The sequence below is a fragment of the Phascolarctos cinereus genome, unplaced genomic scaffold, assembly GCF_003287225.1.
Source record: "Phascolarctos cinereus isolate Bilbo 61053 unplaced genomic scaffold, phaCin_HiC Scaffold_4;HRSCAF=312, whole genome shotgun sequence".
In the NCBI taxonomy this organism is placed as follows: Eukaryota; Metazoa; Chordata; class Mammalia; order Diprotodontia; family Phascolarctidae; genus Phascolarctos; species Phascolarctos cinereus.
In genome coordinates, this window is record NW_027555847.1 from 223,136,157 (window position 1) to 223,159,855 (window position 23,699).

Consider the following 23,699-nt stretch of genomic DNA (forward strand, 5'->3'; position numbering starts at 1 on the left):
CTGTGGCAAGGCAAAATGACTTCAATTTAATTCAATCTTCTAAAAATCCTTTTTCTTCTTTTTAAAGGGACATAATTGGTATTTTCAGGATGAAGAATTGCTGAGCAGACTCTAGCCCCTTCCTAACTTCTCATCATCTTAATACCTTTGGCTTTTCTTTCGTGTCGTCAATTTGTTGTGTTGATATAATTTTGTTTTTACAGGAACTTGGGGCTGAGTTCCTTCTTTCTTGATTTTAGTTAAAACGTATGCTTTTCTAGTTATAAATTTTAGTTTGTAAATCTCATACCATGTTTTAAAAAAGTTAATTTTCAGAAATACTTATGATGAGAGAATGCAATTAACAACAGACAACAAACATTGTATGAGACCAGTGCTTCTCTGTAGCTAAACCATTTCCTGTATTATCAAGATTACTGAGTAGCTGTGCACATTATCACACATTGTCCTATGATAGACCAGTGCAACCTATGGATATGACCTTGGACATTCTTCAATTTCTCTTGATGTAAAAGAAGTCTCATGCCTAGGATTTCATGCCCATTGGGCAATTGGGAAACTGACAGGGAAGGATCAGGTTGGTGATATATTACATACCTGTTATACCTTTAATTTCCCAAAGATAGCAGAAAATTTTCAGGAAAATTGAAGAGCTCCTTTAATGACCCCCACATTCTCCCTGAAATGAAGACATATTTAAAAATATTAATATTCTCTCTTTTTTCGGAGGGAGGCAATTGGAGTTAAATGACTTGCCCAGGGTCACATAGCTATTAAGTATCTGAGGCCAGATTTGAACTCTGTTTGTCCTGACTCCAGAGCTGGTACTCCATCCACAACACCACCTCACAGACTAATATTGATGTTCTCTTAGTGTTGCACTGCTGCAAGCCATAGAATAGCACACTTTCCAAAGAATTAAAATTGAATATCCTCAGAGGGCAACAGAGATATGCACAGTGATAATAACTCACTATATCTAGGTCTCCTCTTTTTCACTACAGCCATCTTCTGACCTGCCCTAGCTGTTGTTGCATCCTCCAGAAACTAGGCTCTTCAGAAGCTTTGGAACTCCCAACAGATAGGGTATATATCTCTAAATATCTAGCTGCCTTACATTTGTCCCATGCTGTTTTACTAAAGCCATTTTCAAATTTTGCTCCAGGAAGTTTATTCACATCAACATAATCATTGCTACAGGAAAGGATGTGTTAATGGATTGCTCTATTTTGGCATCCCTACTTACATAGACAAAAACAACTATCTCAGGTGATCAGATGCCCTTATCTATCAGTCAGTCAAATAAGTATTTATTAAGCTTTTACTATGTTCTATTGAGGATACAAAGAAAGTCGTTGCCCTTGAGGAGTTCACAATAGAGGGAGACAAGAAGCAAAGAAATATGTACAAAGAAGCTATATACAGGATAAATTAAGAAGGATTGGGAATGTAGGAATATAAGCTTCTTCAGGGCAGAGAGTATCTTGCTTTTGTGTTTGCACCCCCAGAGTTTAGCACAGCTCCTGATGTATTTAATAGTTTTTTTTTCATTTATTCATTCATTAGACACAAAAAAATAAAGAAATACAAAGCAGATCCATAGTAAAAATATCATGAAAGAAATATTTTACCAAAAAAGATGAGGGGCTTATGATGACAAAAGTAGATAACCATTGAACTGGACATATGCTCTATATTATCCTTGGGATATCCAGAAAAAGTGAGGAAGTAAGTATTCGTTGCTCATGGCTGGGCCATCCTAATATAATATAAATGATGATGTCAGACTTAGTAAAAATACCGATCGTAGTACCAAAGGATATTTTATAGGGCTAGACAAAGGAATAAAATTCATTTGTAGGAGTAGTAGGTCTAGTAATTCAAGGGAAATAATATTTTTTTAAGTAGGAAAGAATGGGGAGAGCAACAGTTTCAGATACCATTGTATTGTAAAAGAGTAATCATCAAAATTTTTCTGTTAAAAACAAGAATAGATCAGTAGAAAAGAGGAATAAGAATCTCATTGAATTCAACAACTTGGTATTCAACTAAATTTCAAGACATAAATTACTTAGTGTAAAACTCCCATTTGATAGCAACTACTGGGAAAATTGGAAAACAGTTTGGCAGAAATTAAGTTTAGACCAGCACCTTATACTATATGTCACAATAAACTCAAAATGGATTTACACTCTCAAAATAGATTTACACACCACAAAAAATATGGTAGAAAACCAGATCATATATTTTTCACAACTCTGGCTATTGGAAGATTTTTTTCAGCCCATATAAAGGATAGTGGAGTTCACGAAAAATAAAATAGATAATTTTGATTAAATGAAATTGAAAAGCTTTTACACTAAAAAGAAAAAGCAACTGAGATAAAAAAGAAAGGAACTGGTCAATGAGGGGGAAACGCTTTGCATCAGATATCTCTGATAAGGTTCTATTATCCAAAATATGCAGAAAAATGACAAAAATTCCAGAAGCCATTTATAGTGTATAAATGGTGGACAGATATAGGCAAACATTTCTTAAACAAATTGTAAACTATTAGCAACCATATGAATTATTGTTATTTATTTCACTTATATGACAAAAGATAGGAAGGCTGAAGGAACTATGGAATGAAAAGCACACTAATGCACTTTGGTCCAACCATGCTAAAAAGTAAGGATTATGCTGAGAGACTGACTAAAATATCTGTAGCCTTTGAAACAAAGTTTATACTGTTAGGCTTATACCCTAAGGAGGTTAAAGATAGAAAAGTTCAATATGCACCAAAATATTCATAGCAGTATTTTTGTAATAGCACATAAATGGAAACAAATTAGATGCCCATTGATTAGGAAATGACCAAACAAATTGTGATACATGAATATAACAGACATTGGTACATATTATTAATGTGCCTTAAGAAACAATGGATATGAAGAACACAGTGGAGCATGGGAAGGTTTAAACTATGTAGAATACATAAAGCAAAACCACTGTTATCAATGACCTCCAGGACCAGCAGGATTGGGGAGTTATCAGAGGACAAGCTGCCGCTGCCCACTACTTCCCCAATTGCAAGGCGAGAGTTGAAGTAACAGGATATGGTTCTTTTAGAGTGAAGGAAGAAATTCCTTTACTCAGTTCTCATGACAATTGGGTGCATTCCCTCCCAAGAAGGAAGCACACTGAGCACAGAAGCAAGAGAAAACTTTATACTGTGAGTCTGGTCCCCTTACCCCTCCCTCCAACACTCAGATTGGTCTGAGTTACTATCAAAAGTTTCACAATTGGTTAGGTTCACAATTCCACATTCTAATTAGAGAAACCTCAATCTGAGTTACAATTGGTGGGAAAATCTGGATCCTTTAGTTAGCATATGCATAAGGTTCACTGAACCTGAGTAGTAGCAGGTTCTTGTGCTTGGACATTGCGTTCTTAGCTGACCTAAGGAATGTCACTCTCCCCTTAATTAGTTAGCCATTCAGCACCTTTCCCATTTTGTTTTGGTTTTTTGTTTGTTAGTTTTTGCAACTTATGTGGGAACCTAATAATTCAGCATTTCTCACACCAGGAAAACCAACGAATAATAACTAAAACAATGTAAACAGAAAGAATGAAAACAAATCAAACTTCAAAATTAAACTCATAATTTTTTAAATGAAGCTTGACAACAAGAAAAATATGAGAATGCACATCTTCTTTGCAGAGAGAGAAAATAAAAAGATGATTTCAAAGGGGCAGCCAGGCAGTGAGATGACATAGTGGGTAGGGCTTTGGGCCTGGAGTCAGGAAGACCTGAGTGAATCTATTCAGACACTTACTAGCTGTGTGACCATAGGTAAGACACAACTATTTATTTTCTGACTTTAGTTTAGTTTGTTATAAGGTTGGCTTTCCACGTAATGGAGAGCAAAACATACACTGGGAAGAAGGTGATGTAAAAATGAAAGATTTCAATAAAAAAAATTTTAATAGAAAAAATGAGGAGGGTCAATAACTGGTTCTTTTAGTAGAACCCCTGTGAGGATTTCTGAGGTCACTGCTAAGAGTCCCAGGATGAACAGGTATAAATGATTGGCATCATTTTTGGAAACATCCATATAGATGGAATCACAGGTCCATTTGCATATACTTTTGATTATATAGTTTTTTAAATATAAAGGCCAGGTTATGATTTATTCCAGAGAAGTGGGACAAAGATCTTCTCCAACACTTACCTGTTTTAACACTTGCAAGCTCAGCCCTTGTAATTTGCTCAGAACAGACAACTATGACTGCGTATGTGTGGGGGGGTGTGTAGGGGGGATCAAAAGCAATTTCCTCACCACAATTCCAGTGTATCTTTTATATAGCCCTGCTCTCTTACAAATACAACTACTAGCTCTCAAAGTGGGAACCTAGTCCCCAGATCCTAATACACATTATCATGCAAACTGCTAATCTAGAGGCTGTTCAGTCAGCCCAGAGGAGACATTTACTACTCTCTTTTTAACCCTAGGATTAAAATGATGTTTTCATTGTTATCATAAAAAATATTTTTGACTCCTCCATTATGGTTTATGAAGCACAGTGTTATTCTTATTATTATTGATCTTGATCCAAAAGTTCTGTAACCCCTTTTGAGTAAGAGCCCCACCAAGGTTTTCACATCTTTAAATGTGAACTTTGAAAAGCCTTTCTTTGCCATAGGAGTCCTCTCCAGTTTAGCAGGGGAGGTGTGTGTGGAGGTAGGGGGAGGGCAGCTTAGAGGTTAATTCTCTACAATTTCTGCCAACAGTTCCTGCAGTTTTCTATTGTCCCTCCTAATAGCCTTTGATTAGCATCGATTGACACTTGTTGGGCTTGGGCAGGATTCCCAGATTTACATGTTTGGCAAAATTATGCTAGAGCCTTTCTTGTTCAATCTAAAGGCAGTCATTGCTATACCTAGTCAATTCGTTACCTGTCCCTTCACAATTCTGACTGATTTTTTTTTATGGCCACCAAATTACCCCATATCTCACACAATGCCACTTTTTTTCCTGGTTGTGTTTCAACTCAACATACTTTAGCCTACCATTAAAACATCATTTTATGAATCTGTTTAAGTAGAGGAAAACAACACAAAACAAAGGAGAAAGAGAGAGAGAGAGAGAGAGAGAGAGAGAGAGAGAGAGAGAGAGAGATCAACTAGAAGATCTATCTTTTGAATCACATAATATTGGAGTCTTTCTCTGGAAGCCAGTTATGTACTTCCTGACTTCATTGTCCTTTTCATTTAGTTTCCCAGTTTCTGTTTACCAACTAAAAACCCCCTCTACAACTCAAACTGTATAGTTGCTTTTTGTCACCTTCATTTTTCTCTGCCCAGTAAAAAGCAGATGAAAATACATTCTTTGTTACATTCCATTCATTTCCAAATGTGCAAGTTTTCAAATATATTATAAATGAGCAGGAAAGAAACTGCTGGATTGTTTGTCAAACTGTCATATTATTTTATTTATCATCTCTTGTCAAGGGGAAAAAAGTCCAGAAGTGCATTGAGATAAAAATGGAAGTACATGTAAAGATAAAATTGTAAATAGTATGTACTGCTACATTTTTCTCTCATTTTTCTTTCCTTCCTTCCTTTGGACGCCAAACAAGAAGAGCTGAGAATCAGCTGGTAAGCTGCCCTCTCTTTAGGGAACAGTCAGAGCTTTAGTAAAGGGGCTTTTGCCCAAATAGCACCCTTTCTCCTGCCCTCATTCTGAAGAGGTTTGAGGTTTGGGGGTGCTGCTGGGAACCCCCAAGATCAGGATGCTGGGCCCTGCCTGAATGAATTTAACTCAAATCTTTTTCAAGCCAGAGGAAAAGTTTATTAGTGATAAAACGCTTAGGCCAAGTGGGCATGAGAAAGTCTCAGCCTTTTGGCCATGAGATTCTCAGCATCTGAATGGGGGCCAGGTGGAATTTTTATACACTGGAGTAACTTTGGGTGGCCGGAGAAGGGGGCCGGGAAAAGGGTCTGGGTAAGAATTCTGATTGGGAGGTCTGAGAGATTGAATAGACAATGGGAATAGATAATGGAGGGAACTGGAAGTGTTTTATGGGGCCTGTAATGAAGGGAACTGGAAGGCATCTGAGTAAGGTCAAAAGGTGAGGCTAGGGCTTTCAAAGGGAGATAAGGAGCTGGGGTCTGTAGACAAGTGGGAGCCATATTCCCTTTGGGGCAAGGGGCTAAGATCTTGGCTTGGGCCCCCCCATCAATTCCATTGTACCCTCATTAGTCTTTTTTCCTTTCTCACTGCCTCAAATATCACCTTTGGTATTTGTGTGTGAGTCTAGCCTCACAGAGCTAAAGCAGTGGAATTTTTTGCCTCCCCCTAAAGGAAATGATTATGATTAAGATAGAAAATTTGAACAGTTGCACAAATTCAGACCCAAGAAATCAAATTTGTAGTGGTCAACAAGGGATCCTTAGGGGAAAGGACATAAAAGGTCTAGTCCAGACCCCTGATTTTACAGATTGAGAAACAGAGGCCCAGAGACCAGATGACACAGATAGTCAGGTAGCAGAGCTCAGTTCTAAGTCCAGTTCTGCTGATTGCAAATCTAATGCTCTTTTCCACTATTGCCCTAAGAGTAAGGATGGGAGGGAATTTGGGTTCAGTTGATACTTAAAATTTTATGTCAGAAGCAAAAGAGACATCTTATTTTGATTTTATCTCCAAACATCATGGAACGCCAGAAAGACCAGTGGCTCTGGAGTCAATGAACATTGGTTCAAATTCTTTCTAGGGTGTTTACTATCTGTGTTAACTTAGGCAAATCATTTAACCTCACTGGGTCTCAGTTTCCTCATCTGTAAAATGAGGAAGTTGGCCTTTTGAGGTGACTTCTAGCCTTGGATTTGTAATGTTATGAGACATGAAAGAAAGTGAAGGTAGACAAGTTTAAGATACAAAAAACTGCCTTATATTTCTGAGAAATTGCTGTAATTCTGGCTATTGCATTTACCCACTTGGGTAAATTCGAATATACAAATTCAAATACATTCAAACAGCTCTTCAGCTGTCCATAGGTTCATATGGCTTTCTATCTTGCTGTTTTAATCTAACACAAACTGTTAATTTGACTAAAAAGTAAACAAATAAACAGAAACATGGGGGGTTCGTTGCCTCTTTGAAGATTTAAAGTCTCCAGCTCCCCCTTCTGGTTGCTTGAAAGAGTCTACAGACCTGTTGCCAATAGCTTGCTTTGAAGATCTGGAAGAGACTTGAGCCTGTTGCCATAGACTTGTTCTTTTTAAATTAAATAGATTAAGATCACATATTCTGACTGGTTACAAAAGCAAGTGAAGGAATAAAAAGCCACCCCAGTATTCCCTTCCCCCACCCCATGTTAAAAGCACTAATGATATGTCAGATGATGTTAATCAGAAATTAAAAAGAAAAAAAGAACCAGATCTTTCTGTGCATTGAGGAAAGTAAGATCACTGACAAAGACTGAACTGCTAAGTTGCTGTTTTCACTAAGGAATTGTGAGAAGGCAAATTTAGAAGGCCATATAGAATTCTATTTGTTTGACTTCAGCTAAAAGGTAACAGAGAGGCATATAACTTTATGGTGACTGAATTTTCATAATACTATGTATAGATTCCTTAAATAAGATCTATTCCCTGAGGACCTGATCCTTTTTTGTCTTGCATTCTTCAACTTTCATCTTAATGCATATACTTAGGGGTTCTTCTCTACCAGGTAAAAAGAATCTTCTTTTTTAGGAGGAATCTTCCCTCCTTTCCAAAACATAACTGATCATTTAAACAGTAATAACTTCAAGGAGGGCACCACATCTGTTTTGTATTTTTGAAATGTAAGCTTCTAGAAGGAATGAGCTGTTTCACTTGCCTGTTCTATACCACATATGGAACATTGTTGACATTCATTTAATTACAATAATGTATCAGTTGAGATACTAATTCTCTTTCATTTTCTTTTTCTCTTTTCCTCACATAAAAGCATTTCAGAATTTTTTTTAAATGAACCTCTCCTTTTTGTCCAGTTTTCAGCTTAACATTTTTAGGTATACAAGACCTACCCTCTTAGTTATCTGAAATTTAATGCATTGGACACTGAATGTATTGCCTTTCTCACTCAATAATTTCCTTTTATTCCTGAAGACACCACCATACTTCAAGGCTCCTTGGGTCACAGTTTTACATTTTTTTTCCAGCTCTCCTCATCTCCCTTTCTTCTCACATTTAATGGATTCTCTCAAGAGAATCTTTGAAATCAGCTCATTCCTATCTAATTCCATATCTAATTGCATTCAATAATAAAGTTCAGGCCTGATGACCCATATATCTAAACTATCGTTAAAGACCACTTAATATATTATTCATTAGAGAACTATCTACTTAATCTCCCTAGGTCTGTGGGAGACCTTAAATAAAGGTGTCCTCTACTCTTAAATAAAGGGATTGAACCAGAAGACCTCTAAGGTTTCTTCTAGCTCTTGCTCAATGTAAAACAATAATAATAATCAAATACTTTAAAAAAAATCTTGTTACTTCTCTACTCAGAAACCTACTATGGTCTATCACATCAAATTCTTCAGTATGTGGTTTAATATCATCCACAATCTCTGTCCTCTTCCCCTAACCCCAATATTTTATTTTCTATCTCAAGCCATCCTGGTTATTCTTTACCATAGCTTGAACTGAAGCTTTATTTCTTAGCCCTTTCTTATTGAGCCTATAAAAAAAATTCTTAGAGAGGTTCTAAAGTTCAAATGAGGACCCAAGATCCTAGGAGATCTTTCACAATTTATCTCTGAATTGATGGCAATTTTCATAACATCCATTCTAATGGCAAATGCATCTATCAGGCTAGAAGACATCTATTTATTTATAGGTTATTAGACTACACATATTTTGTGTTCATTTTCAGTATTCAAATGTAAGCTAGACATGTATTGTGAGTAAGGGGAAATCTCAGACAGCATTAGGATAACAGAGGGCAATATTTGACCTCATTATTTCGTGTTATAGGAGTAGAGAAACCTGGCACTGTCTTGGCTTTAATGAAGCACACTATAACCCCATTCTCAATTCAAGATCACAGCAGTCAAGATTTCCTGAAGTAGATTTTCTAAGAGCATTCATATGAAATATAGGAAACTCTAGTCTTTTTAATAGGGACAATGATAGCTGTAGAATTTTCTCTTTTAGAGCTTCTGGGGTGGGGGCGAGGATAATCCTATTCTTTGATGTACAATATTTTCTGAAGAAAGCAGTCTGTGTTCTTTTTTTATGAAACCTTTACATCTTTGTTAAATGAACTAATTATATGAAATGCTACGTGTGCTCAGAATTTGATGAGTATTGTTCTGTTCCTGCTAAGGCTTGTGCCTCTGCAGCAGTCCACCATGCGAGTAATTGCATTTCCATGGCAAGAGGAAACCAGATGAGCCTGGAGGAAACATTGAGGGATCAATAAGAGGGAAGCCTCAAGAGTCAGGGGGGATTGGAGAAGATTCTGGGTTGAAAGCAAAGAGGGAATAAGAAGTGAGTGGTGGGTAACCTATCCATGCAAACATTGTGTGAGGGCACATTCAAATAAGATAAAGGATATGGGTGAATGTCACTAAATTAATTCAAAAGCACCAGAATTGCACAAACCTGCTGAATAAAATACATAGTCCTTAAACTGGCATTCACGGTCCCCTGCTATTTGAACCATGTTTATTTTCTTTAGGCTGCTGTCTGACTCCAGCTTTGGTTCTGGTTGTGGTTGTTGTCCTTCATTGTTGAAAAAGATCAGAATGACACCACTGTGTCAGGGTCAAGGTGTGTCTGACTGTGGCTCATCAGACTAATACAAGCTCGGAAGGCTCTACCGTGGGTCAGTCACAAGTAGTCCACGTGAACATTTGGAATGGAGATGTCTCTAAATCTGCACATCTCCCATTTCTTTTGAGCTACTCCAATTCTGCTTCCCTCATAGAGCACAGCGCCTTCTTTGATGTGGGCGCTCTGTGCTGGATAGTCCTGTGCCAGTGTCTCACATGTCTCACAATCAATTCCAGAGTTCTTCAGAGAGACCTTGAGAGTGTCTCGTTATCACTTCTTCTGATCTCTGTGTGAGCATTTGCCTTGTGTGAGTTGACTCTAGCTATATGTTCTATTCAAACTGGTCTTTCTTCCCCTTAAAAGGAATCTTGCCCCTGCCTGCCTTCATACCTTTTTTCATGCTGTTCCTTCCTTCTGAAATGTCTGCCCATTTCCCAGTTCTGTCTATCAAAACCCTATTTATGCTTCAAGGCGTATTTCAAGTGTTAACCAGTTAACTGATCACCAGTCAGAATTAATCTTTCCATCTTCTTGTTTCCTATGGCATTTATCGTCTGCATTACTCACATGGAACTCATCATTCTCATTGCTACCTTGTTTTGAAGTTATTTGTGTATACATCAAATCTTCCCTACTGAAGTATTGACTTTTACAGGATATATATTAGAGCTACTATTTTTTTGTATCCTCTATGGTACTTTATATGTAATAGGAACTTTAAAAATATTTGTTGAATTGATGGATAAATTAATGAACCCAAAAAATGTTAAGTAATCTATGTTGTAGGTAAACAGCTACTCCTAAAGAGTGTTAAGTCTGATGTGAAAGAATGCTTATCATGCCTTAACCAGTGCCTTCCTTTTTTATTTACCCCTGGCATGGGGAAATTGCCAAGTCTGCTTCAGGATATAACCCAATTCCATTTGAGCCTACTGTTTAATTTACTAATTCATCCAGATTCTACTATGTAGAAAAGGCCTTCATGTGTTGTCTATGATAAGCATAATGAAGAGAAATAGTTTTTTTCCCATTTTTCAAAAGAAAGTACAAAATATAATATTATTAATACCTAAAAAGGTGATTGAGAGAAATAAATAATTATGGGCCTATATGCCTGCTTTCTCAACTATATGAAAACTTTATAAGACCTGTCTCATACACTTATCATTATCTTATACTACACTTAGACTGAAGACATTCTTGATGAGAAGATTAGTAGAGAATAAGGAGGTTTTCACAACTTATATTCTATAATGGGCCACATATTTACCATTACACAATTAACTGAAAGATGAAGAGAATGATCCCACTGTGTTCATTGTTTGTTGATAATGAATAAGAATTTAAATCAGCAGAGCAAAGTTCCACTTTAAAAGCGTAACGAAGTATCTCCCATCTATAGACTGATATTATTCAAGATTACTTTAAAGAAATAACAGAAAATAACCATATTCTATGAGTCGCCAGTCATCAACAGGGAAGGAATAAAATAAGGATGCATTGCCAAATCTAATGATCTCAATCTTTGTCCTTCCTGATCTCTCTGCAGCATTTGGTTCTTCTGCATGTTCTTTCTCTCTTTGGGTTTCTTGGTTCTCCACCTACCTGTCTGACCTCTATTCCTCATTCTTCTTTGCTGGATGATCATCCAGGCCAGCTCTACTAATCATGAATATCCTCTGGTCTCTATCATGGGCCTTAGATTTTCAGTCTGCACTATCTCACCTGATGATCTTAATGCCCTCCTATAGGTTAAATTATTATTTCTATGCAGATAGTTCTGAGATTTATACCCTTAGCCATAGTCTGTCTTCTGAGCTCTAATCCCACATTACCAAGATCATCATTTTGAACTGGACACCTATAATCACCTCAAACTCCAGGCCGCACCTAACCTCATTGTCTTTTCCCCTAAGATCCAACCCTCTTTAGAATTTCCTTATTAATTATCAGGGGCACTACCTTGCTCCTGGTCAGTAACATTCCCATCATCCTCACCTCACATATCAATCAGTTGGTTAATCTTGCCACATTATCTCTCATCTATGTCCATTCCTTTCTGTTCAAATGACTATCCACCACCCTTGTTAGTCAGCTAGGCGATACAGGATATAAAACGATGAACTTGGAGTCAGGAAGACCCGAGTTTGATTCCTGCCTCAGACCATGTAACCATGAGCAATTTGCTTAACCTCTCTCAGCCTCAGTTCCTCATCTCTCAAAATGACATAATCAAGAATAAAATCTACCTCACATGGTTTTTCTTTTAAAGAATCAAATGATGTAGCATCTAGAGTGCTTTGCAAACCTTAAAGGGCTAAATGCTTGATATTATTCTTCAGACCCTCATCATCTCTTGCCTAAACTACTGAAAGAGCCTTCTTTTTGATCCCCCCTCCTTCATCTCTCCTCATCCCTACCCATCCTCTACATAGCTAGCAAAATGCTTTTCCTAAACCTCAGGTCTGACCTTGTCGTCCCAGTACTCAACAAATTCCCGAGCCTCCCTTATTGCCCCTGAGATAAAATATGAACTCCTCCATATGGCATTTAAAGCTCTTTATAATCTGGCCACTTCATGCATTTCCGGTCTCCTTACACATTACTACCTTGCACACACTTCAGGTCCAGATATCCTGGCCTACTTGTCATTCCTCATGCAAAATGCTTCCATTCCCAATTCTCTGTCTTTTCACTGGCTGGATGCTTTCTCTTCTTACTTACATCTTTTGGAATCCCTGGTTTCCTTCAAGACTGCTAAAGCCCCTCTTCCTCCAAGAGATCATTTCTGGCTCACACAGGAATTATTTACTTTGTGACTGTTTTGTATATGTTTTATATGTGTGTACACACACATACAAACAAATACATACATACATATTATCTATACATGTGTGTATGTATGTATTTATCCAGGCAACTAGGTGATGGAATGAATAAAGCACTGAATTGAGGAACTCAAGTTCCAATCTTGCTTTAGACGCTTATTGCTCTACAAACATGGGAAAGATTATGGAAGCAGTTACTGCATTTTAGTTACTGACAATATTGTTAGGTAAAAACCATCATGATTCTTAACTCATATATACTCAAATAATTAAATAGATCTGTAATCACATCCATTTGAATATGACCTTTAAAAATATAGATTGTAACCCATCATTCTGTCCATTTTTGCTACCCTTGTCCATGTCTCCAGGTTAACTAAGCTGAAAGGATTTCAGATTAAGTCCTGAGCAGACCTGTTCAAGAATTTGCCACCAACTGCACTCCTTACGCCACGTACTTTCTCAAACATATCCTACACTTTCCTGACTCTGTCTCTCCTCCCTAATATAAGTTGTTATTGTTGTTGAGGGATTTTTCAGTTGTATCTGCCTCTTCAAGACCCCGTTTGGGATTGTCTTGGCAAAGATACCAAGTAATTTGCCATAATATAAGTATCCCACTTGAAATCTTACCAATATATTAAGGTCTAGTCCAGGGATGGGGAACAAATCCTTAATAAAAGAATTTGTTCTGTAAAACTTGGACTCAGTCAAAAGGCAACAGCAGAGGACCTCCAGGACCACATGTGGCCTTGAGGCTGCAGGTTCCCCATGCCTGCTCTAGTCTCAGATCACCTCTTCTATTTAACCTTTCATTATTCTGCCCAACCAAAATGTGATCTCTTCTTCCTGTGAACTAGTAGAATTTTGACTATGTTTCTCATGAACTGTATCTTTTTATATCACTTAGCACTTAGTTCAGTACTTTGTATACAGTGGGCATTCAGTAAATATTCAATGAATTAGACTTTTTAAGGATCCAAGTCTCATCAATATCCTTTCTTAAGGTTTAGGTTACCTGGTTCTATGTGTATGGTGCCACTGCTTAGCGTAATGCCTTGCATATAGTAAGTACTTAATAAATGCTTATTGAATTGGTTTAGGCTTTTGCTTTTATGAGGGGAGCTTTTATGTGGGGAACAAATCACTAATAATAATTATTATAGCCAGCATTTATATAGAACTTTAAGGTTTGCAAAGCACTTTACATATATTATCTCTAAGTAAGCTACATATTTCTGAATGTATTGAGTCAGTACTTGGCATTTGTGGAAAAAGCCATTAGCACTCTACTCTCAGTAGGTAACTGACCAAGGATCAGAGCCTTGTCTTAGACAAAATGACAAGGCTTACAGTTTCACTGCAATGAAGCTTAATAAATTTGATTAAGCTACTTCATGATTTTCCTTTATCACATTCTATTTGCTGTGATCTGTAAGATCAGTGGTTTAGGTTAACTCTAGCTCTGAATTTTTGTCTTGGTAGGTGAAACTTGACGTTCTTTAAATGTAGTTTTTAATTAAATACCATCTAGGTAACTTCCCCTGCTCCCTTTCTTCAGTGTGTAAAGAGGTTCATGTAGAGGGAAATCGACTAGGATTAGGAATCTACTTCCCTGTGTTACACTCTTTATTCCGAGAACTACAAAGAAGCCTTGACAAAAGACCAAACCTCTCTGACTATGATGCTGGCTTGTCTCACTTTGCAGCTGGCTTCTGCAGAGTTCCTCTTTTGATCCAGTGTCTTTGGAAGCTACTTGCCATACACTGAAAAACAGCTTGGAGAAACTTTAGTTCATAGTGTTCTAGGACAGCCTAAGAGAATGGAGAATCTTAGCTAATTAAATTTTATGTTAACTGAGTTTTGCCCAAGAATTTTTTCTTCAACCAGCTCTTGTTGGAAATCCATCTAAAACATATTAATATACATTCTTGTTTTAAGATGGTGAAAACACTTGCATCTCTGAAAACGCAAAGATTATGTACTCCCTCAGGCTCATCATTTTGAACTTCATTTCTCATTGTATGTTATCCTATGGATAAGAACGCATCAATCACCATGTATTTATTAAGCATCTATTATGTGTCCAACACTGTAGTAGTTCATATTTCTAGAGCCTGGAAGGGACCTCAAAGCTATCTTGTCCAACTCCTTCATTTTATAGATGAGGAAACTGAGGAGGTAATTTGCCCAGGGTCCTACAGGTACTGAGTCAGAGATGAATGGTGATGCTTTCATGACTCCAGAGTCAGAGTCCTTCCCACAATACTAAGCTGCCTCCTTGGCTGGTTTGATTATAAAGAAAATTTAAATTTAGTTCAATCAAGAAATGAATGAATGAATATAATATTGAAATAGCATGAGTGACTCCATTTTGCCTTTATCCACAATTTTGTGAAATTAGGTTTCAGAGTCACTTGATTTTGGAGAAGTCACAAGATTACTCCCCTTCCTGAGTCACCTAATTTAAAGAATGTCACAAAAGAACCACTTTTTCCTTCTCTCCTCAGTATCTTCTAATTGTCTCCCTGTCCCCTCCAGCCAACTCTTAGTTTCACCTCATTGTCTCCTGATACCCTCCTTTAATAAGTAACCAGGTGTTTTAAGCCTTTCATCTTGTTTTTCATTTCCTCCAAACTGTATATTAACTGAGTAAGGACCAAAGTTTGGGGTTCTTGGCTATGGAGAGCCTTAAACCCAGTTTGTTTTGCAGCTGCATGCACTGCTAAATAAATTGTTTGTTTGGATGATACTTGGTTTCTTTACTTCAATGTAACATAAATGGAAGGGCCTCTAGGTAGTGCAATAGATAGAGTGCCTCAGACACAGGCTGTGTGACCCTGAGCAAGTCACTGAATCCCATTTTCCTCACTTTCCTCATCTGTAAAATGAGCTAGAGAAGGAAATGGCCAACTACTGCAGTATCTTGGCCAAGATAGTCAAAAGTGGGGTCACAAAGCACTAGACACAATTGAAACAATTGAGCAACAACAATGTAAGGTAATCTTGGTATGCATTGTTGTCTTATGATTTTCCTCTCCCTTAAAATCTACTCTGGAAAAATTTTGATTAATTGATGATTATGAATCATTGGATTCCAAGTCATTAAGGTTTCATAATGCATATCCATGCATACCATCTGTTTTTCTTTCTCCAAGAGTTTTCAGACATATTACATAGATTTTATGGGGGAAACTAACATTTCAGGTGTTAGCAACATTGATACCTTAACACGGTTGTGACATTTGACTAAAATTCATTTTTGGTACCTTGAAAATATGAGGTACTTCATCAGTGTTTATTGAATTAAATTGATGTAAAATAACACTGAATTCAACAGCACTAACATGTCTTTGTATTACAGGTATTCCTCAGTTCACTAATAATCTACGTTTCCAAAGTTTGCCTTTATGTTGTTTGTTTAGAACTTGTGATACATTTTCCTGTTTTATCAATGTTATGAGTATTCCGTTCCCACTTGCTTATGCTTACATAAGAAGTGATGTAGCCAAACTCACAAGGATAGGGCTGTAGAATATGAGCTCTAGTAGTTCCTAGTAAATGGGAAAAGACTTGAATTGAGGCTCTCTCATACAGGCTAAGTGTGGAACTACTCATTGCCAGAAATTCATCCACCAAATGTTGAATTTTTCAACTGCAGCTCTTGGAAAATTAAAGTGCTGCTGTTTGTATTGGCACTGAGAATACCTACCAGTTTACATCAATGAAATTACAACCGTTTCAGAGTGCCAAAGCCAGTCACTGACCTTTCTTACTGTATTGATAGCTTTAGAAAATATTACTATTTTTAATGATGTTTCATGGGAAATCTCATTCTGTGTTCCAACTCAGGACTTTGTAGACCATCTGGGCATCCCTCACAACCTTCTCCTTCTGCACTAACTGTAGAAGCCAAAGCAAAAGAAGTAGGCATAGCAGAAAATAGAAAAGGGTCTCCTGGCCTGGAGACATCTAGGTTTTTAGCAAAGTAGTAGGAAGTCTGGGTCTTCCATGGGCAACACTAGATGTTTGGCATTGGCACTAGGAGAGGTTCAAATCTTTGGCAGGAGGTGGTTGGTTGTCTGGGTTGGCAGGAAGTAGCAAGGATACAGATCTTTAGTAGCAGTGGTGGGAAAAAAAGGGTGGAGGGGGATAAAAGAGAAAAGAGGTCATTCTAAGACGCTTCAGTGGCTGAGAAGGGATAGTTCTGTAGGGAAGGGAGTTCCTACAGTTACATCAGTAGGAAGGTGAGTACTCATTTAGGGCAGCAGATGTTCTTCAGTCAGGGAGTTTGGGATTTACTGTATCCTCATTATAGCAGTTTAGATTTGTCAAGATCATTACTTAATTGATTACTTTTTAAATATCTTTCTGCTATGCCTTTTTTTAAAATATAAATTTATTTATTTTTAGTTTTCAAGATTCCCTTCCACAAGTTTTTGAATTCCAAATTTTTACCCCATCTCCCCCCTCACCCCACCCCAAGATGTCATGCATTCCGAATATCCCTTCCCCTACTCTGTCCTCTCTTCTATCTCTCTCCCCTTCTCTTATCCTCTTCTCCTTCTATTTTCCAGTAGGGCAGGATAGACTTCTGTACCCCATTTCCTATATTTATTTCCCAGTAGCATGTGCAAATATTTTTTTAAACATATGTTTTTAAAACTTTAGGCTTCAAATTTTCTCTCTTCCTCCCTCCCCACCCACCCTCATTGAAAAGGCAAGCAACTCAATATAAGCTGTACATGTGCAGTTATGCAAAACATGTCCATAGTAGACATGTTGTGAAAAACCAACTCTATTTCCCTTAATCCTATCCTGCCCTCCCATTTATTCTATTCTTTCTTTTGACCCTGTCTCTCCTCAGAAATATTTACTTCTGATTAACCCCTTTCCCAATCTGCCCTCCTCTCTATCATCCCCCTGCTCTCTTGTCCCCTTTCCCCCCTATTTTCCTGTAGGGTAAGACAGATTTCCATCCCCAATTGAATGTGTATGTTATTCCCTCCTTAAGCCAAATCCTATGAGAATAAGATTCACTCATTCCCTCTCACCTTCCCCTGTTTCCCCTTCCACTGTGTTTTTTTTGTGAGATAATTTACCCCATTCTACCTCTCCCTTTCTTTTTCTCCAAGTATAATCCTCTCTCATCCCTTAATTTTATTCTCCAGATATGACCCCTTAATCTTCAACTCACCCTGTGCCCTCTATCTATCTATCTACATATACATACATATAATTTTTTTCCTCCAACTACCCTGATACTGACAAAGGTCTCATGAGTTATAAATATCATCTTTCCATGAAGGAATGTAAACAGTTCAATCTTAATAAGTCTCTTATGATTTCTCTTTCCTGTTTACCTCTTCATGTTCCACTTGAGTCCTGTATTTGAAAGTCAAATTTTCTATTCAGCTCTGGTCTTTTCATCAAGAATGCTTGAAAGTCCTCTATTTCACTGAGTGACCATTTTTCCCCCTGAAGGATTATACTCAGTTTTGCTGGGTAGGTGATTCTTGGTTGTAATCCTATCTCCTTTGCCCTCCGGAATATTATATTCCATGCCCTGCGTCCTTTAATGTAGAAGCTGCTAAATCTTGTGTTATCCTGATGTGTGTTCCACAGTACTTGAACTGTTTCCTTCTGGCAGCTTGTAATATTTTCTCCTTGACCTGGGAACTCTGGAATTTGGCTACAATATTCCTAGGAGTTTTCCTTTGGGGATCTCTTTCAGGAGGAGATCTGTGGATTCTTTCAATTTCTATTTTGCCCTCTGGTTCTAATATATCAGGGCAGTTTTCCTTGATAATTTCGTGAAAGATGATGTCTAGGCTCTTTTTTGATCATGGCTTTCAGATAGTCCAATAATTTTTAAATTCTCTCTCCTGGATCTATTTTCCAGGTCAGTTGTTTTTCCAATGAGATATTTCACATTGTTTTCTAATTTTTCATTCTTTTGGATTTGTTCTACTGTGTCGTGATTTCTCATAAAGTCACTATCTTCCAATTGCTCTATTCTAATTTTTAAGGAAGTATTTTCTTCAGTAAGCTTTTGGACTTCCTTTTCCATCTGGCCAATTTTGCTTTTTAGGGCATTTTTCTCCTCATTGGCTTTTTGGACCTCTTTTGCCATTTGGGTTAGGCTATTTTTTAAGGTGTTATTTTCTTCAGTATTTTTTTGGGTCTCCTTTAGCATCACTCTCAGTTTTTCCTCTACTTCTCTAACTTGCTTCTCAAAATCATTTTTGAGCTCTTCCATGGCCTGGGACCAATTCATATTTTTCTTGGAGGCTTTGGATGTAGGGGCTTTGACTTTGTTGTCTTCTTCTGGTTGTATATTTTGGTCTTCTTTTTCACCAAAGTAAGATAATATAGTCTGACTCTTTTTGCGCTGCTTGCTCATGATCCCACCTAATTACTTGAGTTTTAAACTCTTTGTTAAGGTACGAATCTGCTTCCAATGTGGAGAATGTACTGTCCCAAGCTTCGGGGGTTTGTACAGCTGTTTTCAGAGATACTTGTAGGGACCTGTAAATTTTCAGTTCTTCCAAGGTGGTATGATAAGGGGCAAGGTGTTTACTCCTTTCCTGGCCTGCGACTACAAGTACTCCTTTCTGTCCTGTAACTGTGATGAGGGGCTCCTCTCCACAACCACTACAAGCTCCACCAAGCCAGCACTCCTCCTCACCCCAGCACCGCTGCCCAGAACTGTGGCCCAGATCCAAACACGGGCAAAGCAAGAGATTCCTGCCTCAGCACTGGCAAAGAGATCCCTGCAATCCCTCTCTGATCAGCCACTGGATTCCCCCTCAGTCTGTGGGCCGGAAGCTTGGGAAGCAGCTGCCCCCCTACAGGGCCAAGCTCTTGGGGAATGGAGCTGAAACCCTGCCTTCCTTTCTCAGGCACCGACAGAAACAGACTTTTCCCACTGACCTTCTAATTTGTCTTTGGCATTGGTGGATTGAGGAGTCTGGAAACCTCCACAGCTGCCCGAGATTCAGTTCTCTGAGGCCTGCTCCATGTTTGCTGCAGCCTGCGTGCCCATGCTACGGCCTGTGCACCCAAGCCACGCTGCTCTGCGCTCCCAGCCTGGCACGATACACCTTTCTGATCAATCATCCAGGTTGTCTTGGGCTGGAAATTTGTTTCACTCTGTCTTTTTGTGGGTTCTGCTGCTCCAGAAATTGTTTAGAGCCATTTTTTATGAGTATTTGAAGGGGTTTGTAGGAGAGCTCAAGCAAGTCACTGCTTTCACTCTGCCATCTTGGCTCTGCCTCTTGCTATACCTTCTAAAAATAATATTGGATCTTGACTTGCAGACAGTATGATTTTCTTCAGACAGCTTGATTTGGGCAGAGTGTGGTGGGGGGGTGGGGAGGGGGAAGGCTGCAGAGGGAGTCCAAATCTGATTTCTTTGGTGAGTATTCCTGCTTATGAAAAATCAGGGGGCAGCGAGGTGGCACAGTGGATAGAGTGCCCTGCCTAGAGTCAGGAAGACTCTGAGTTCAAATCTGGCCTCAGACATTCTGTGACTATTAGAAAATCACTTCACCCTGTTTACCTCAGTTTCTTTATCTATAAAATGAGAAGGAAATGGCAAACCACTCCAACATCTCTGCCAAGAAAACCTCAAATGGGGTCACGGAGAGTAAGATATGACTGAACAACTTTTGCTTAGGATCATATATTAGATCTGGAAGGGATCATAGTGGTCATGCAGTTCAGCTGTCTTATTTTTCCACATGGTGAACTGAGACACAGAGAGGTTAAGTGATTCGTAACCTGTTGCCCAATGTCATACAGGTAGTAAATAACAAATCCAGTATTCTAACCTAGGGCATCTGACTCCAAATACAGAACTCTTTCATCTTTACAACACAGCTGAAACCTGGCTACCAATGCAGGTCAATACCCATTCTGCAATTTATAGTCTTAAAGACTCACCTGGGGCTTGGGGAGGTTGAATGAATTGAGCAGTCACATAGCCAGCATGTATTCAAGGCAGAACTTGGATGTTTCCAACTCTGAAAATGAGCCATCTGTTCACTATTTCATAGAAAAGAGGGGGGTTCCCACAATGTCCCTATGCTCGTCTTCTAAACATGTAGCACCTCCTGCTTTCAAGTGGTTTCCCATCCAAATGCTAATCAGGCCCAATCCTGTTTAGCTTCCAGGATCAGATGAGATCAGGTGTAATCAGGGTGATATAGCCTTACAATCTATTGAATATTGTGTTTAGTACATTTGCTGTATTGTATGTTGCATACATAATGAGATCATACCGCATCGTGGATAGAGAACTGGCCATGACATAAGGAAAGCCTAGGTTCCAGTCCTGCCTTTGGAACCTAATAGCTTGTGATCCTAGGTAAATAACTTAATCCCTCATTACCCCAGGCAACAAAATCTAAAAACTACCAAGTGGTTGCTAATATGCATTGGTAAAATGAGTTTCCTCACTGGGAGTTCTCCATATTCATGAAATCACAGGCCTTTATCTGCCCTCCCCAAATATTGCATGTCTAATAATATGACTAAAAATGAGCACTGATTCTTCTATTCTTTTTTTTTCTAAATTTTAGCTTAATATTTGAATAGCAAATGCTAACTTTTTGTTAAGCTTGTTTTGAAGAAGCTATTCGTGTTGTTTGTCCTTCATTCTTGAAGAGGATCAGTGAAGCTAAAGTGTAATGTGGAATAGTGCCTAATTGTTCAGTAGCCAGGCTTCTTTATAAGAAAAACTCTTAGGGGTGAACAGGAAGTCAATAGTGTTAGATGGCACTTGGGAGGATGTGACAGAGGGATTTTGAGTGGCTGCATAACCATTCTTCCCTGGAACTGACAGATGCTGAGCATGGTTTTCCTATTTTGCCACTGCCACTAAACAGTGATTAATGCCAAATTAGTGCCATGTTCACTGACCTCTTAGCATCCACTGCTGCTATTCTTCACCTCATATAACTGCTTGCAAATATTAGCTTCTCAGGTCATCTCCTTTCATCAGTGACTTTCCCAGGTGACAGGCAGGTTGTTCATTTGATTGGCATTCATTTTACATTCTTTGCCCTGCTGTGAACGGCTATAAGATCACTCTGCACTTCTCCTTAGAAATTTGATAACCAGTCCATCATGCTTTATCATTTCATAAAAAGAGAGTGCCAATAGGAAAATCAGTAGAAAACATGAACCTTCAAGGTGTTTTAGCATGAAATTTCAAAGGACTGATTGGCTGTTGATACAAATAGTTTGGAAGAGAGGGAAGTGTGAACATCCCAATTCCTCCTTGCTAGGGGAGGTGGAGTGAGGAACTACTAACCAGGAGGAATCTGTTTTATGTGAATTTGCAGTTACAAAAATTTGTATTGCTAATATATTACTGCCTTGGCGTATTCATTTAAAATGAATGCAAACCTCTAATATGAAAAGCAGATACTGCTTTGCCAGGGAAAAAAAGAATACAGAGACCTGTGGGAAATTAGTGTTGAAAAGAAGCCAGTATTTTATCCTAGTGTGGTCTCCCAGTGGCTGTAATCATGCCTCAGGCCCAGCAGGGCAGTGCCTTTCATTTGCCAGTTTCTTTTTCAGTTCAGGTGGCAAGCCTCTTCAATAGCAAATATTGGATAAAACCATTTAGATTTCCAGCAATTTCATTTCTCTCCTTGATACATTCACATTCCTTTATTAAAATTTTTCTTTTTAGAAATGGTTGATTAGTCTCTTATTTGAATTAAATGAGTGGTTCTGTTCAGCCCAAACAATTGCTATATGCACTGTGGGTAGATAATTTTGCTGTTATGTATATAGTAGACATCTAAAAGAGCAGTCTTCATTTTTTTTAATCATTGTCTTGTCAAAACATGAACTAAATTATTTACAGTTTTGGTGTCTTACAAAGGAGACTGAGAATTGAGTCATTTACTTTACTGATAAGAAAAGGGGTTTTAAATGGCTCTGATATAAAACTCTGTTAATTGAACGTATTTACCCCCAGGGAACCAAATTTAAGCATTAAATATGAAAACTAGCAGCTCTTATTAAAATAGTTTGCACATAAGATGAAACACAACAGGAAGGGCTTTAAATCATAAAAAAAAGCAGTAAGCATTTGATTTTTTAAATGCTCAGCAGTTTAAAACCTCTTGACTGCATAATAGGCTCCCTTTCTATTAGGATATAGCCCCTTCTCTCCACTAGGGAAACATTCTTGTGAGCTATATGCTCTGAATGAAAGAAGACTGGGTATACTTAAGAATTTTGCTTATATAGTTTAATGAAAGCCTTTGAAAATAGCCATGCTCAAGATCTCCTTTAAGAAGATTAATTAAGCTCCACAATAATTTTGAAAGTGTAAGATTCCTAGGTTGCACAAAGGCTTGGTCTGACGTGATCTTTCATTTGTAATTTTCTAGCCATCACTCTTTCTTTCCTCAAAGTGGTTAGTTTAGAAGTGCTGAAATCTGAGATATTAGCGTGGCTATGCCCTCTGCAGAAGCAGGTGACAGCCTGTCTGGAACCCAATAAATAATCATCACAAATGGCTATGTCCAAAGAAATTGATTAGCCTAGTGACCAGCCCTCTAATGATGAGCTTCTTCAGGTTTGTCTGGGCTGGCCCAATGCAGACAGATACATAGACTGTCAGGTCAATAGCTAGGCCTTTCCAACTTGGAAAGACTTGCTAGAATTTTCGCCCTACTGACATAGCCTTGAAGGATCCAGGGTTGTCTCCATGCTGTGGAGGGCATCAAAGCAGAATTTTATTTGAGTAAATAGTCAAAGTATTCACATGAGCTTACTTTCTTTCTCCCTTACAGGTGACATTGATATACCTGATATCATGGCTCCTGTCATTGTCATCCCTCCAGGCAATACAAGTGTAGTGGCAGGAACCAGTGAAGTCACATTGGAATGCATAGCCAATGCAAGGTATTGTGGGGATTAGAGATAAGAACCTTATGTTAATTCTTCATTTGGTGCTTTTAAAAAACCTAAGACAATTTGTTCTTTCTGCAATAATAAAGAATCTTGTTGCCTAACTACATTATGAATATAGCATGTTTAGA

At 38.2% G+C, this 23,699-nt stretch overlaps 1 protein-coding gene across 1 annotated transcript in view; it reads left to right on the plus strand.

Moving 5' to 3' along the window:
- The window catches only part of SDK1 (sidekick cell adhesion molecule 1), a 1,163,851-nt gene that overhangs the window by 772,355 nt on the left and 367,797 nt on the right, over positions 1-23,699 (plus strand). The window contains 1 exon segment of the mRNA XM_078152930.1: positions 23,451-23,562. Within this exon segment, the coding sequence (XP_078009056.1) occupies positions 23,451-23,562 (112 nt within the window).